The following is an 11343-nucleotide window of genomic DNA, read 5'->3' as shown; positions in this document are numbered from 1 at the left end:
CAAACATCCTGTTACTTTAGTATAAGGATTATGCATTATATTTTATTCGTGTTCAGAAAAGCATGGAAACAGTATTGAAATAAAAACTGCGTCCCATGGCTATGACGGCATCTTAAATTTTAGAGGATATTATCTGCACTAGACTTTCTGGATCTAGTTGATTTAATTACATTTCCCCGAATGCCCATTAATTTGACATTTTTCACCTATTTATAGCCACCCATAGGTGGCTAACTCTCCAAGGCACTTCTACCCCTTTAATTACCTAATCGAGGAGCTTAACTCTGCGGGTCAATTATAACCTTTATAAACTAACGTTACCTAAAAGCCTAAACTGTCTAAATATTCTTAGTTATGGGCAATGTGTATCAGTCGACCGGGTCTACCAAATAGTTTTTCAAAAGTCTTAAAACAGAAAAAAATAACAGTTTTAATTTTTATTAAACATAAATAATTGTATATACATAACAACTACAAACTTTAAAAAAGGCTATATAATTTCACAAATCATGGTGAAAACAAGGATGACAACATCCATAAAATCGAAGCTCTAAACAGCAGGTATAACAAAACTGATTTTAAGCTTTTAATTTTCATTATCTACAGAAAGCTGACTATAATACGATGCAATATATGACTATTAATATACAAAAAATACAACATTTTATACTTTATCACAATAAAAAAAAAACAATTATAAACAACATTAACTAGATTTTGAAAATTAAATAAAAAAGGGATAAAAAAGTAAAACTTTTGATTATGTAAGGTATATTTTTTGTTTTCATCTTTGGGAACTTTTCTTTAGTTTTTTAAAATGAAAAGTTTGATTTGTCCATGTTTTCTAATTAGTTTTTATGTAAACAAGGATGACAACATCCATAAAAGCGAAGCTCTGAAACGGTAGGACAAACAGAAATTAATGTAAATTGTATAATGTCAGAACTGAATAATCAGAATGCGAATGTTTAGGAGTCAAAGCAAAATTGTAAGTAAATTTGTTAATAAACTGCTTGATACAGGATAATGATTATGGACATACTTACATTTTTAGGACTTGATTATAGAGTTGCTTCGCTTATAATATTGTACTTTGTTGTCTCAGGAATCAGACCAATCGGATAATTAGGTCACATACAAATTTGTTGTTAAAAATGTAAAAAAAATCAACATGTTTAAAATGGACGTACGGACATTCTGGTAATGATTATAGAGTTGCTACGCTTTCTAACTCGTACCTTACTACTAAAGGAATCACCATGCAAAATTTGAAATCGATAGGACAATTCTAACATGCCTAAATTAACGAAAAAAACTATTTTAAAAAGTAAAAAAATTAACATATTTAAAATGGACGTATGGACATTTTGGTAATGATTATAGAGTTGCTACGCTTTCTAAATCGTACCTAACTACTGAAGGAATCACCATGCAAAATTTGAAATCGATAGGACAATTCTAACATGCCTAAATTAACGAAAAAAACTAATTAAAATTTTTAAAAAATCAACATGTTTAAAATGGACGTACGGACATTTTGGTAATGATTATAGAGTTGCTACGCTTTCTAAATCGTACCTAAGTACTAAAGGAATCACCATGCAAAATTTGAAATCGATAGGACAATTCTAACATGTCTAAATTAACGAAAAAAGCTATCCGTTATGGACGGACGGACGGACGGACGTACGGACGGACCGACCCTAATTATAGAAAAGCTTCGCTTTTAAAAAGTAAATGCAATGTTTACATACCCTGAGACAAATAGTAAAAAAGGTTTGACTGTTTTTTTAACATTTATATAAACAACTATTTCATTATGTAAAACATCAAAAATTAACTCTTTTCATATGAAAATAAGGGTAAAATGATATTTCCATTCCACTTTTTTAAACAAACAATTGAAATTGTACAAAAAAAACCAAAAAGATATGCATAATTTATATTTTTAGACTAGCAATTATTTCAAACAAACTGGTATATAATCTAAAAGTTCTAAAATTAATTTTATCAAGTAAGGTTACTCTTTTTTGTTTTTGTGATAATTAATCATTTATATAGTTGATATTCTATACATGAGTTTTGTGGTGTGACTTTAACGGATTGGACCAGGTTCATTAAAATTTCACTAAGGGGGGGGGGGGTTAATGCAAACATCTCGTAATCAGTGAGCAAATGGCACTTAGAATTCGAATTTCGATCTGAACTTTTGCATGAGTAATCCTTGGTAGGTATATTTTTTCCTAAATCGAACAAAAAGTTGGAAAAGTAACGGCTGGCGGCTCAGCCGTTCAGTCGTTTTTTTTGCGTATTTTCAGGGTAAATCCATCATCAATTATGTAGGAATCAACTTTTTAAACATATTTTTGGTTTAATTCATGTTAAATGATAGCAATAACCATTTTTAAAACTTCTAGTACCAACAGCTACCGTCTAGAACCGTTTAATAGCGTTTTGGAGTGGAAAAGAGTATTATGTGGAGATAGGTTTCATGACTAATTTGCAATATAGATATCCAAAAAATGGCAAAACGGCTATCCGCAAGCTGTTAGCCGTTACTTTTCCAACTTTTTGTTCGATTTAGGGAAAATAGACCTATCAAGGATTTACTCATACAAAAGTTGAGATCGAAATTCGAATTTTAAGTACCATTTGCTCACTGATTACGAGATGGTTGCATTAACCCCCCTCCCCCTTATCGACGGCGGTGTTTTTAACTGTTGTCCGGTTACTAAACACTTCCGCATTTTTTCCAGCGTACTGCATGTCACAAAAACGGCTTCTAAATGCGGCGTTGAATGTTACACTGCCGCCTCCGCCGTTACCACCATGACCGCTACAACATGCGCAGTTGTAGGACACTCCCACGGCCTCTGGTTGGCTTTTCTGAAAAAATATATTAACTATTAATGAATTTTGATTGGTTGGTTCATTAAGTAGAGTTTTTAAACGTTTCAACCAATAATTGTATTCTATAAAAGTGTTAATTTTGTGTCTTAACATTTGGGATGTACATCAATTTATCCGTCATTGTCTTATCCCTTTTAGATCCCTAAGTTTTATATATTATTTATATCAACGTATTATAGACAGCTTTCCTCGGATATTATGCAGATAGTATGACTGAAAACTGGTTCTAATCCAGCGGATATACCATCTCCTTCCTCAACCTTAAATCATATCCTTATAATAAAGTAACAAGATGTCTGTCTGATTATACCAAAGGATCTCGCTAACCCCTGAACTGATATGGTTCTCTTTTACAGGATATCATCTAAGGACCTAAGGTTCTTTTTTTAGGGGAGGGAAAAGAAAGTAGAAAGGAAAGAGAAAGCGCCCCTAGGACCCGCCCCCCCCCCCAAAAAAAAAAAAAAATATTAGGTCATTAGGCTGTTTATTACACTAGTTCCCAATATTTTATAATTACGTTTTCTTATTTCATGGTATAACAAAGGGGGGAGAGAGAAAGAATATTTACCCCCATCCACTTACAGTTTTAATTTCTTTTAAACTTTCGACGGAAATTTTTGGAGAGTGAATTAACAGGTATCTAGAGGGATGAGACAATGGACGAAAAATTGATGTACAACCCCAATAATATTATAATGATACTCAAAATTTCCCCTTCTTTAGATTAAAATTACTTGTTAAAATGTTTGATCACTCAACTTAATGAATCAATGAATCAAATTGACTAACATCCTCAAAGTTTTTAAGTCAACGAATAAGAAAACTTTGGGGACTAGTGTAATAAACAGCCCATTGTCCCCTATTTCTTACTGATTTTTACTGGTACCCAAACTTTTATATAGATATACACAGACAGTCATTTACCCTGTTACTTTTATATAAAGTGAAACTTGTAGCTGGCTGAAATAACAATTCTCCCCATCCCCTCCCCTCCAACTGGAAAAATTAACTAATAAAGTAAAACTTGTAGCTGGATTAAATAACAATTCTCCCCATTCCTCCCCTCCAACTGGATAAATGAACTAATAAAGTGAAAATTGTAGCTGGCTAAAATAAAATCCCATCCCATCCCACTGGATGAACGAACTTACTAATAAAAGATGTTCATGTTAGCAAACTAATTTTCTCCTGTCATAATATCCACTTATATCCTATTATCATAATCAGGGTTCCTAAGGGATAAGACAATAAAGGATTAATTGATATACGCCTTTTATTTATTGATTTACAGCTTGCACACGCTGCTATTTTGTACTACCCTATCAAGAATTATTTAAACGAGATGGTTCCATTAAACCCCCCCCCCCCTTACTTCAGATTTTTTTTACGTTTTTTATGTAAAATTTGCTTTAAAATATTATTAGATCCTTGTCTTGGAGTAAATAGAGGTTTAATTTGTAAAGGGGTAGTTTCACGAAAGGCATATGAAATTAATTTAGTGAACCGCATATTTTTTCCTGGTTAATTAGTTAAACTACATATATATGGCATATATTTGAAAGAATTTTAATTTTTTACCACGTAGTTTTTAAGATATCAAGACTTGAAAATCGTCTTTTTAAATTGCATATTATGAAAAGAAGATTTTTAAGTTTTAATATTTTCAAAACTACGTCGTACAAAATTGAAATTCTTTCAAATATGTGCCATACAAATAAAGTTTAACAAATTAACTAGTAAAAAATATGCTGTTAGCTAAATTAAATTCAAATGTTTAGACACCCCCTCCCTCCTCAGGAAGGTTTATAACTGACCTAACCTGAAACTGGATCCCTAACTGGCTTCTCAGGGAACCAATGGTCTCTGTACCTCTGGCGCAACACATCGATCAGGGCATCGTGGAACCTGTAAGTTAAACACAATTTTTTCATGGGACACGGAATAAATAACAATTAAATAACATTAACAAATGAACGGTGTCTTAATCTAAGAAATATACTTGAAATAGAATGCAAATGATGTTACGGAGGAACAACGGAATATTAATGAAGTTTGTGCACTAGGTACTATACAAGCTTCTTCCATACCTGTGTCCATTTGTTGTGGTTGTGATGTCAACATGGTGGGTTGTGGTAGGCCAACAAAATTGCCAGCTTCGGTGGTTTTTGATAAGGCTGTGGCAGCGTTGTTTAGGGATTCCATAATGGCCGCACTTAACCCATCCTAAAATTGAATAAAAAGATTTTTAAGAATACATACAAGTATGATTGTCATTTTTTGGCATTAATGTCAATTTGACATTTACTTAAGTATAGCTTTGAAATTTATCCGGTGGATTAGAACCGGTTCTAAGCAATACTTAAATTTATGTAGACAATTTTCTATAAATAATGAAATAAAATCATAATTGGAATTAATCTTATAAATTTTCATTTTAATATCCGCGGAAAGATGTCTCAAATACTAGACCAATATGCTCGCAATTTATTTTTCGGCTATATTAATCAATATTCTATGAATAATAAAATAAAATCATAATTGGAAATAATCTTACAAATTTTCATTTTATTATTCGTGGAAAGATGTCTCAAATAACTAGACCAATATTCTTCGCCAAATATTTTTACTCAAATGTGTCAAAACTTCCCCCCCCCCCTTGACCCAAAGTGTTTTATTTTATGTTTTTATACTATACAATTGTTAGCAATTCAAATTTTTTCAGGGGTATAAAGAACCCTAATAGTTTATCAGACCTGTATAAGATCATCCCTGGGGCGAGGGGAAACAGAGAGCCCCGCAATATTGTCTCCAGGGGCCAGGGAGGAGTCAAATTGTTCTCCAATGGCGGCCAATAGAAGCTCCTTCCAGACACGAACCTAAAAATGCAACAGGGTGATTTTTTCTGTAAAACGTATCTATTTCTTTTATTTGGATTCGTTGATAACACATAGAATGACTATTGGTTTTAACAACAACTTGATGAAAATCACGTGAAAAGCGCTTAATTTTGGCAGATTAATGCAAAAAAAAAAGAAAAAGATCCAAAAGGTAGGTATGTATAACGTTGATCTAAAATATTAAAATTTGTCCTTGTCTATTATGTTCTCCAACAATTTACAGGAGGCCTACATCGTTATTTGTCCCCGGCCAAAATTACTCAGCTTGTCAAAAATTCGCCAACATCACCCTATTCATAATGACAAACATCTAACTTACAGTGTCCTTCTTGTAGCACTTGAGCCTCCAGGTGCCACCCTTGGAGATGACGGGGTCCTCCCACAGGGGCTGTCTCTCCTCCCTCATCAGGTGATAATAACTTCTGATTGGAAGATCATGACATGCGGGGATATGATTAAACACAGACCTAAAGTAAAGAAAAGTCTAATTTAGAATAAACTAAAATGCTAGTATGTATAATAATCCCACGTCGTCTGGTCGATTTAGTTTTAAAAATTAGTTTGTACAGACCAATCTTTTTTTCATTAAACTATTATAAAGCCCATGTAAAATATCCTTGTAAAGGACAATTATTATACTATAGACGCTTAGTATACTGATTGAAAAAAAAATATTAAAAATCAACATTCAACCAAAAAAATAAAAAAAATATGAGAATGAATAAAACTCTCGTTTTTTCTTTTGACTTCAAAATCAAATAACCTAACTTATTTGTCTTCGAATATTTTTATTTTGCCCAAAAAATTATTATGTTGCAATACTTAACAAATACTTACCAAAAACCCTGTACAGTAGAGAATGTATAAATTTTCTTGAGACTAGCAGTATACTCGGCAGCCGTAGACCCCTTGTTTGCTCTAAATATTATATAATAGTTAGCTATTTATCGCATCGTAGTATAGACAGCTTTTTTCCGCTATTAAAATTATAAGTGTAAAACCAGTTTTGTTACCTCAAAGAGGCCGAAGGCCCCTGTCAAAAAAAATGGTATTATTTTTATGATCTTTATTCAAATATTCGTGGGAAATTGTCTGTATACGATGCCATGCATGATTTTTCAGTATGGCTGAGAACCGGATCTAATCCAGCGGATATTAATTGGGTTTTTTTTAATAGCCAGGGTTGACAGCAATAGAACATTGTTACGATAGGAGGTCAGCTATCCCTTACAGACGTATCTGAAATTTAGAAAAGCATTTATTTTTTATGATGTTTAATGAATTATCAAATAAGATGCTTACTTATCAACCCAAAATGTCCACGACGTTTGTAAAGGCACTCCTAAACTGTCCTGAAAAAATACATGAATTAAAAATCATGATCAATAATAATAGAAAATATGTGTTTAAATTCGTACATACAATTCATACCTATGTTTCAATGACTTTAATTTTAATCCAATTCAATGTGATAATAATATATTTTTCTGTATGTATTAATATTAACCCTTAACCGTCGGGGGGGGGGGGGGGCGTTGAACGCCCCCCCATCCGGTTTTTTCTATCTCATTTTCTGTGTGTGAAAGATAAAGAGCCCAAACTGCTTGACTTTTTAAGTTTGGGTATGACACATACCTCACTATGTTCCTGACAGTGACAAAAAATCGATTTTTACATTTTGGAAAATACACTTTTAAACAATTGTTTAGTAATATACACAAGTTTTTGGAAATAAAGCCGAAAGAATTAGCTCTTTACTATGAAAAATAAGAATTTGATGTGTAATTACACCAGAGGTTTGGAATTAAGTTCCTTTTCATCAAAGTAAACAACTATTTTTTCGGTCAACTAAACTACATTTCAAATCAGTGTGAACCCTTTATTTTTAAAGCTATTTTTGAGTATTATATATTTTTGGAATCAGTATATAATAATTTATACGTTTAGCCTTTAAAAGAAGTCAAATCTCCATTTTTTGTTGTAATTGTAGGTACTTTTCTAGACATACCCGTTTCTTGTAAGATAAACAATTTTCTTGAAATGAAAATTTTACGTTTGGGTCCAGAACTAAAAATGGCAAAGGATGGCAATAAAATCCTCTTGTATGAGTAAATTAGAACTATGTATAATATCATAGAACCTTAGCCTAATCTCCCGAAATCTAGCGAAGTTTGCTTTTTTAAGCTCTTAAGTAACTAGGGTTAACCAAAAAATAACAATTTTTAAGTCATAAAAGTAATATATATTTCTTATTACTTAAAACACCTATTCAATTAAACTTAAAGTAAAGAAAAGTTTTAAAATCAAATAAATGATTATCCAATAATGTTTAAGCTCTTATCTGAACTATACCTTTTTATTAGGGGGGGAGGGGGGGGGGGTTGCTCGATATATATTAATCTTGGATCCCATTAAAGCTAGAAGTCTAAAAATTTTGTATGTGTTTTGCTTGATCAAGAAAAAATATTCTGATTTTATATTTTTAACATTATATACTCCCTTTACCCTTTTATTGAGCAACCTTTCACAAAAGGTTCTTTCATACTTATTAACAAAGAAGAGTAGAATTTATGTTGATTAAGATAGAAACTGTTTCCTTTAAAGTAAAATGAAAATAAAAATTAAAGTCTTACATATCTATGATCTAAAGGGATAAGATAATTGCCGATAAATTAATGTATATCCCCAATGCTAATACACAAAATTGCCCCTTCTATAAATTACAATTAGTTGTTGAAATGTTTGGACACTCAACTAATAAACCAACCAATCAAATTAATAAAGTCTAAAAGTTGTTATGCCTACAAATGAGAAAACACTATTATAAAACATTGTGGACTAGAAAAATAAACAGCCCATTGTTCCATCCCTCCCTGCTAAAAAAAAACATACAGAAAATGAGTAAGAAATTGACTGATCTGTATGTAAACTTTGTATTAGAAATCTCAAAATATAAATTTCAGGGGCAGCAGTCTGCGGTAAAACGGCTGCAGTTTTTCATTAAATTTTAGTTGGTTGTGTAATGTTGTTAGATTAGCTTAAGTTTAAAATTTGAAGTCTCTAAGTCAAAAATTGAGGTAACAGGAGCTAATTAAAGATTTCTTGAGACCTGCAGGACCTCCAGATAATACCTGGAACCGGAAATTTACTTGAACAACTAGATTTCATATTGGGATGTAGTATTATAGGATATTTTAGTATTTGGTAAGATGAAATGCTAAGTTTAAGTCATAAAAAAATATTTTTGCTCTTAACCTGTATGATCCTGCCAGGTATCCTGGCATCCTGTGCCCGCCAGGATGGAGATATTCAACTTTCAGGTATGTGTCGTGCCCATTTTAAACAAGTCACTCAGTTAAAGCTCTATATCTTTCACACACAGAAAATGAGATAGAAAATACCTGTAAGGGGGGGGGGGGTCGCCCCCCCCCGACTGTTAAGGGTTACCTAACATTGATTATTGGGTTGTGCAATATCTTTTGATATAATTCCCGTCAATGTAGCTCAAAAACAAAGGAAGTTAAAGCTTCTGAAATGTGCTTATTAGACTATCTTTACACCCCCCTTGACGCCCTTTGTGTAAAACCCCTATTATAAGTATTTTTCACAATTATTTTAAAAGATATATGTATAGTTATTGCTTTTTGAATAAAATTTCATTAAAATGTTCAAATATACACTCTCTATGATTTTTTGTCATTTTTCGGGATTTCTGGAACACAGTGTACCTGAGAGTTGGAATTTTTTGAATATCTCCATCCTGGCGGGCACAGGATGCCAGCAAACCTGGCAGGGTCATCCAGGTAAAGAACAAAAATTTGTTTTTGATTTAAACAAAGCATTTTATCTTACCAAAATACTTAAATATCCTCTAGTTGTACATCCTCATATTAAATACAGGTGTTCAAGTCAATTTCAGGTTCCAGGTATGATCCTGCAGGTCCTGATCCTCCAGGTCTCCAGAAATCTTTAAAATGCTCCTGTGGCCGCAATTTTTGACTTAGAGACTTCAAATTTTAAACTTAAGCTTATCTTACATGTCTACATAATGTATTAAAATTTCATAAAGCTCCGCCGCCGTTTTCCCGCCGACCGCCGACTGCGGCGGCTGGCAGCTGCCAAGTACAGCTGCGGCCGCTGAAACTTATGTTTTGATATTTCAAATATAAAATTTAAATAAAATAAACATTTTCTGCAAAAAAAAATTTCTTCTAGCTTTAAAAATAAAAAAATTACAGCCGTTTGAAATTTTTAAGTAAAAAAGGACCTAAAAACTAAGGTTGTTAAATAAAAGGGTGAAGGAAGCGGAAATTGACCTTGACTTACTTAAGGTCGGAAATTCACCATAACACAGGGGACTTGCAAAAAAAATTTTAGCCCTCTAGCTCTAATAGGAACTGAGATAATGAGGGGGGGCGTTGAACGCCCCCCCCCACGACTGATTAGGGTGCGGCAAGGGGCCCGACTGTTAAGGGTTAATTCTTAGTACCTAATCATATTCTTTCATTATTATTAAGTGTTTTTTTTAAATCCTGACAATGACCAGAAACGAACGATTTCTTACAATTAAAATAAGACTAAATTTATTATTAGATCACAGGTAGGTATGCATTATCATTAATGGTGAAGTAACTATAATATTGAATTAAAATCAAATGTACTACCTATCCTTTTCTGAATTATTCAACAATTTGATAATATTTACCTGTGATGAAAATTTATTGATTGTAGCTGGAGAGAAATTACTGGGAGAAAAGGCCATTTCTGGAGTTCCATTCTATAACAATAATGCATTTGTATTGAAACAAGGATGACATCTATCCATGTGTAGCAAAGTATCTACCTACCAGGTGTATCTATTTCGCTGTATACCGGGAGTATAAATCTATATAAGAGCATCTAGGGCCTAGGGGCTCTATATTCGAAGTGATATGGAAGGGGAGAAAAATAGCTTAAAACCATACCCAGGCTTATTTATAAAAATAAAATAGTCAAAAACCATCTCAGGGCCTATAAGAAGCTTCCCTCTAAAGGAGAACCATATCGGTTCAGTGTTAAGCGAGATCCTTCGCTACAAACAAAAAAAGCTTAGTACTTTATATTATAGGACTAGCGGCTACGCCCCTAGAGGCCTCTAGTGGCACTTTAAATGTTTTTGTTTGTTAAAGGTAATTTTTTATGTACGATACCACCTTATTTGACGCTGAAGTCTCCCAGATTTTAAGAAAATTTTAAATTTTTTTGTCATTTCTTTTGGGAGGTTGGTAGTACCCTCCCCCAAAATAGTTAAAAACCTTCCAAGGACATATGAGAATCTACCCTGTTAAGGAGAACCCGATTGGTTTAGCGGTTAGCGAGATCCTTCGGTACACACAGACAGACAGACAAACATCCTGTTAATTTAGTATTAAAATATCTAAATAATGCATTTCTAAAATAATTTTAATATTTACAACAAATTTTAAAATTGTTATGAAAATTATAACACGCCCCTTTAACTATAAAAACAAAAATAAAAATAAAGATCAGCTGTTGA

The 11343-nt window shown here is 32.6% G+C and overlaps 1 protein-coding gene and 1 long non-coding RNA gene across 3 annotated transcripts; both read right to left on the bottom strand.

Moving 5' to 3' along the window:
- Positions 1-422: 422 nt before the first annotated feature.
- On the bottom strand, positions 423-2130 carry LOC145335362 (uncharacterized). Its single transcript, XR_013885192.1, has 2 exons — positions 1755-2130; positions 423-844 (listed from the first exon to the last, which is right to left on the bottom strand). It is a non-coding gene; the product is annotated as an uncharacterized LOC145335362 (long non-coding RNA).
- A 565-nt stretch (positions 2131-2695) lies between these two features.
- LOC145335361 (eukaryotic translation initiation factor 4E type 3-A-like) lies at positions 2696-11120 on the bottom strand. Of its 2 annotated transcripts, none has more exons than XM_080181099.1 (8): positions 10513-11120; positions 7110-7159; positions 6645-6725; positions 6127-6274; positions 5664-5786; positions 4998-5133; positions 4725-4815; positions 2696-2886 (listed from the first exon to the last, which is right to left on the bottom strand). In XM_080181099.1, the coding sequence occupies exons 1-7, from the start codon at positions 10567-10569 to the stop codon at positions 4799-4801; spliced, it is 612 nt and encodes a 203-aa protein (XP_080037225.1). In that variant the 5' UTR covers positions 10570-11120; the 3' UTR covers positions 2696-2886; positions 4725-4798. The 2 variants fall into 2 exon arrangements, with proteins under 2 accessions (XP_080037225.1, XP_080037224.1); XM_080181098.1 differs by having other exon boundaries at positions 4730-4815; positions 10513-11119.
- Positions 11121-11343: the final 223 nt, after the last annotated feature.

This window comes from Acartia tonsa, chromosome 13 (genome assembly GCF_053477335.1).
Source record: "Acartia tonsa isolate MP-2025a chromosome 13, ASM5347733v1, whole genome shotgun sequence".
Lineage (NCBI taxonomy): Eukaryota > Metazoa > Arthropoda > Copepoda > Calanoida > Acartiidae > Acartia > Acartia tonsa.
The sequence above is the reverse complement of the archived record's forward strand: the minus strand, read 5'-3'. Positions and strand labels throughout refer to the sequence as shown.

Bases quoted from the DNA above. Each gene is read 5' to 3' on its own strand.
- LOC145335361 (XM_080181099.1), bottom strand. From the start codon at position 10,569: ATGGCCTTTTCTCCCAGTAATTTCTCTCCAGCTACAATCAATAAATTT. The intron at 6,275-6,644 runs GTAAGTATTTGT...TCTTTACTTTAG, and splicing joins TCTACTGTACAGGGTTTTTG to GTCTGTGTTTAATCATATCC. The intron at 5,787-6,126 runs GTAAGTTAGATG...TTGCATTTTTAG, and splicing joins AGTGCTACAAGAAGGACACT to GTTCGTGTCTGGAAGGAGCT.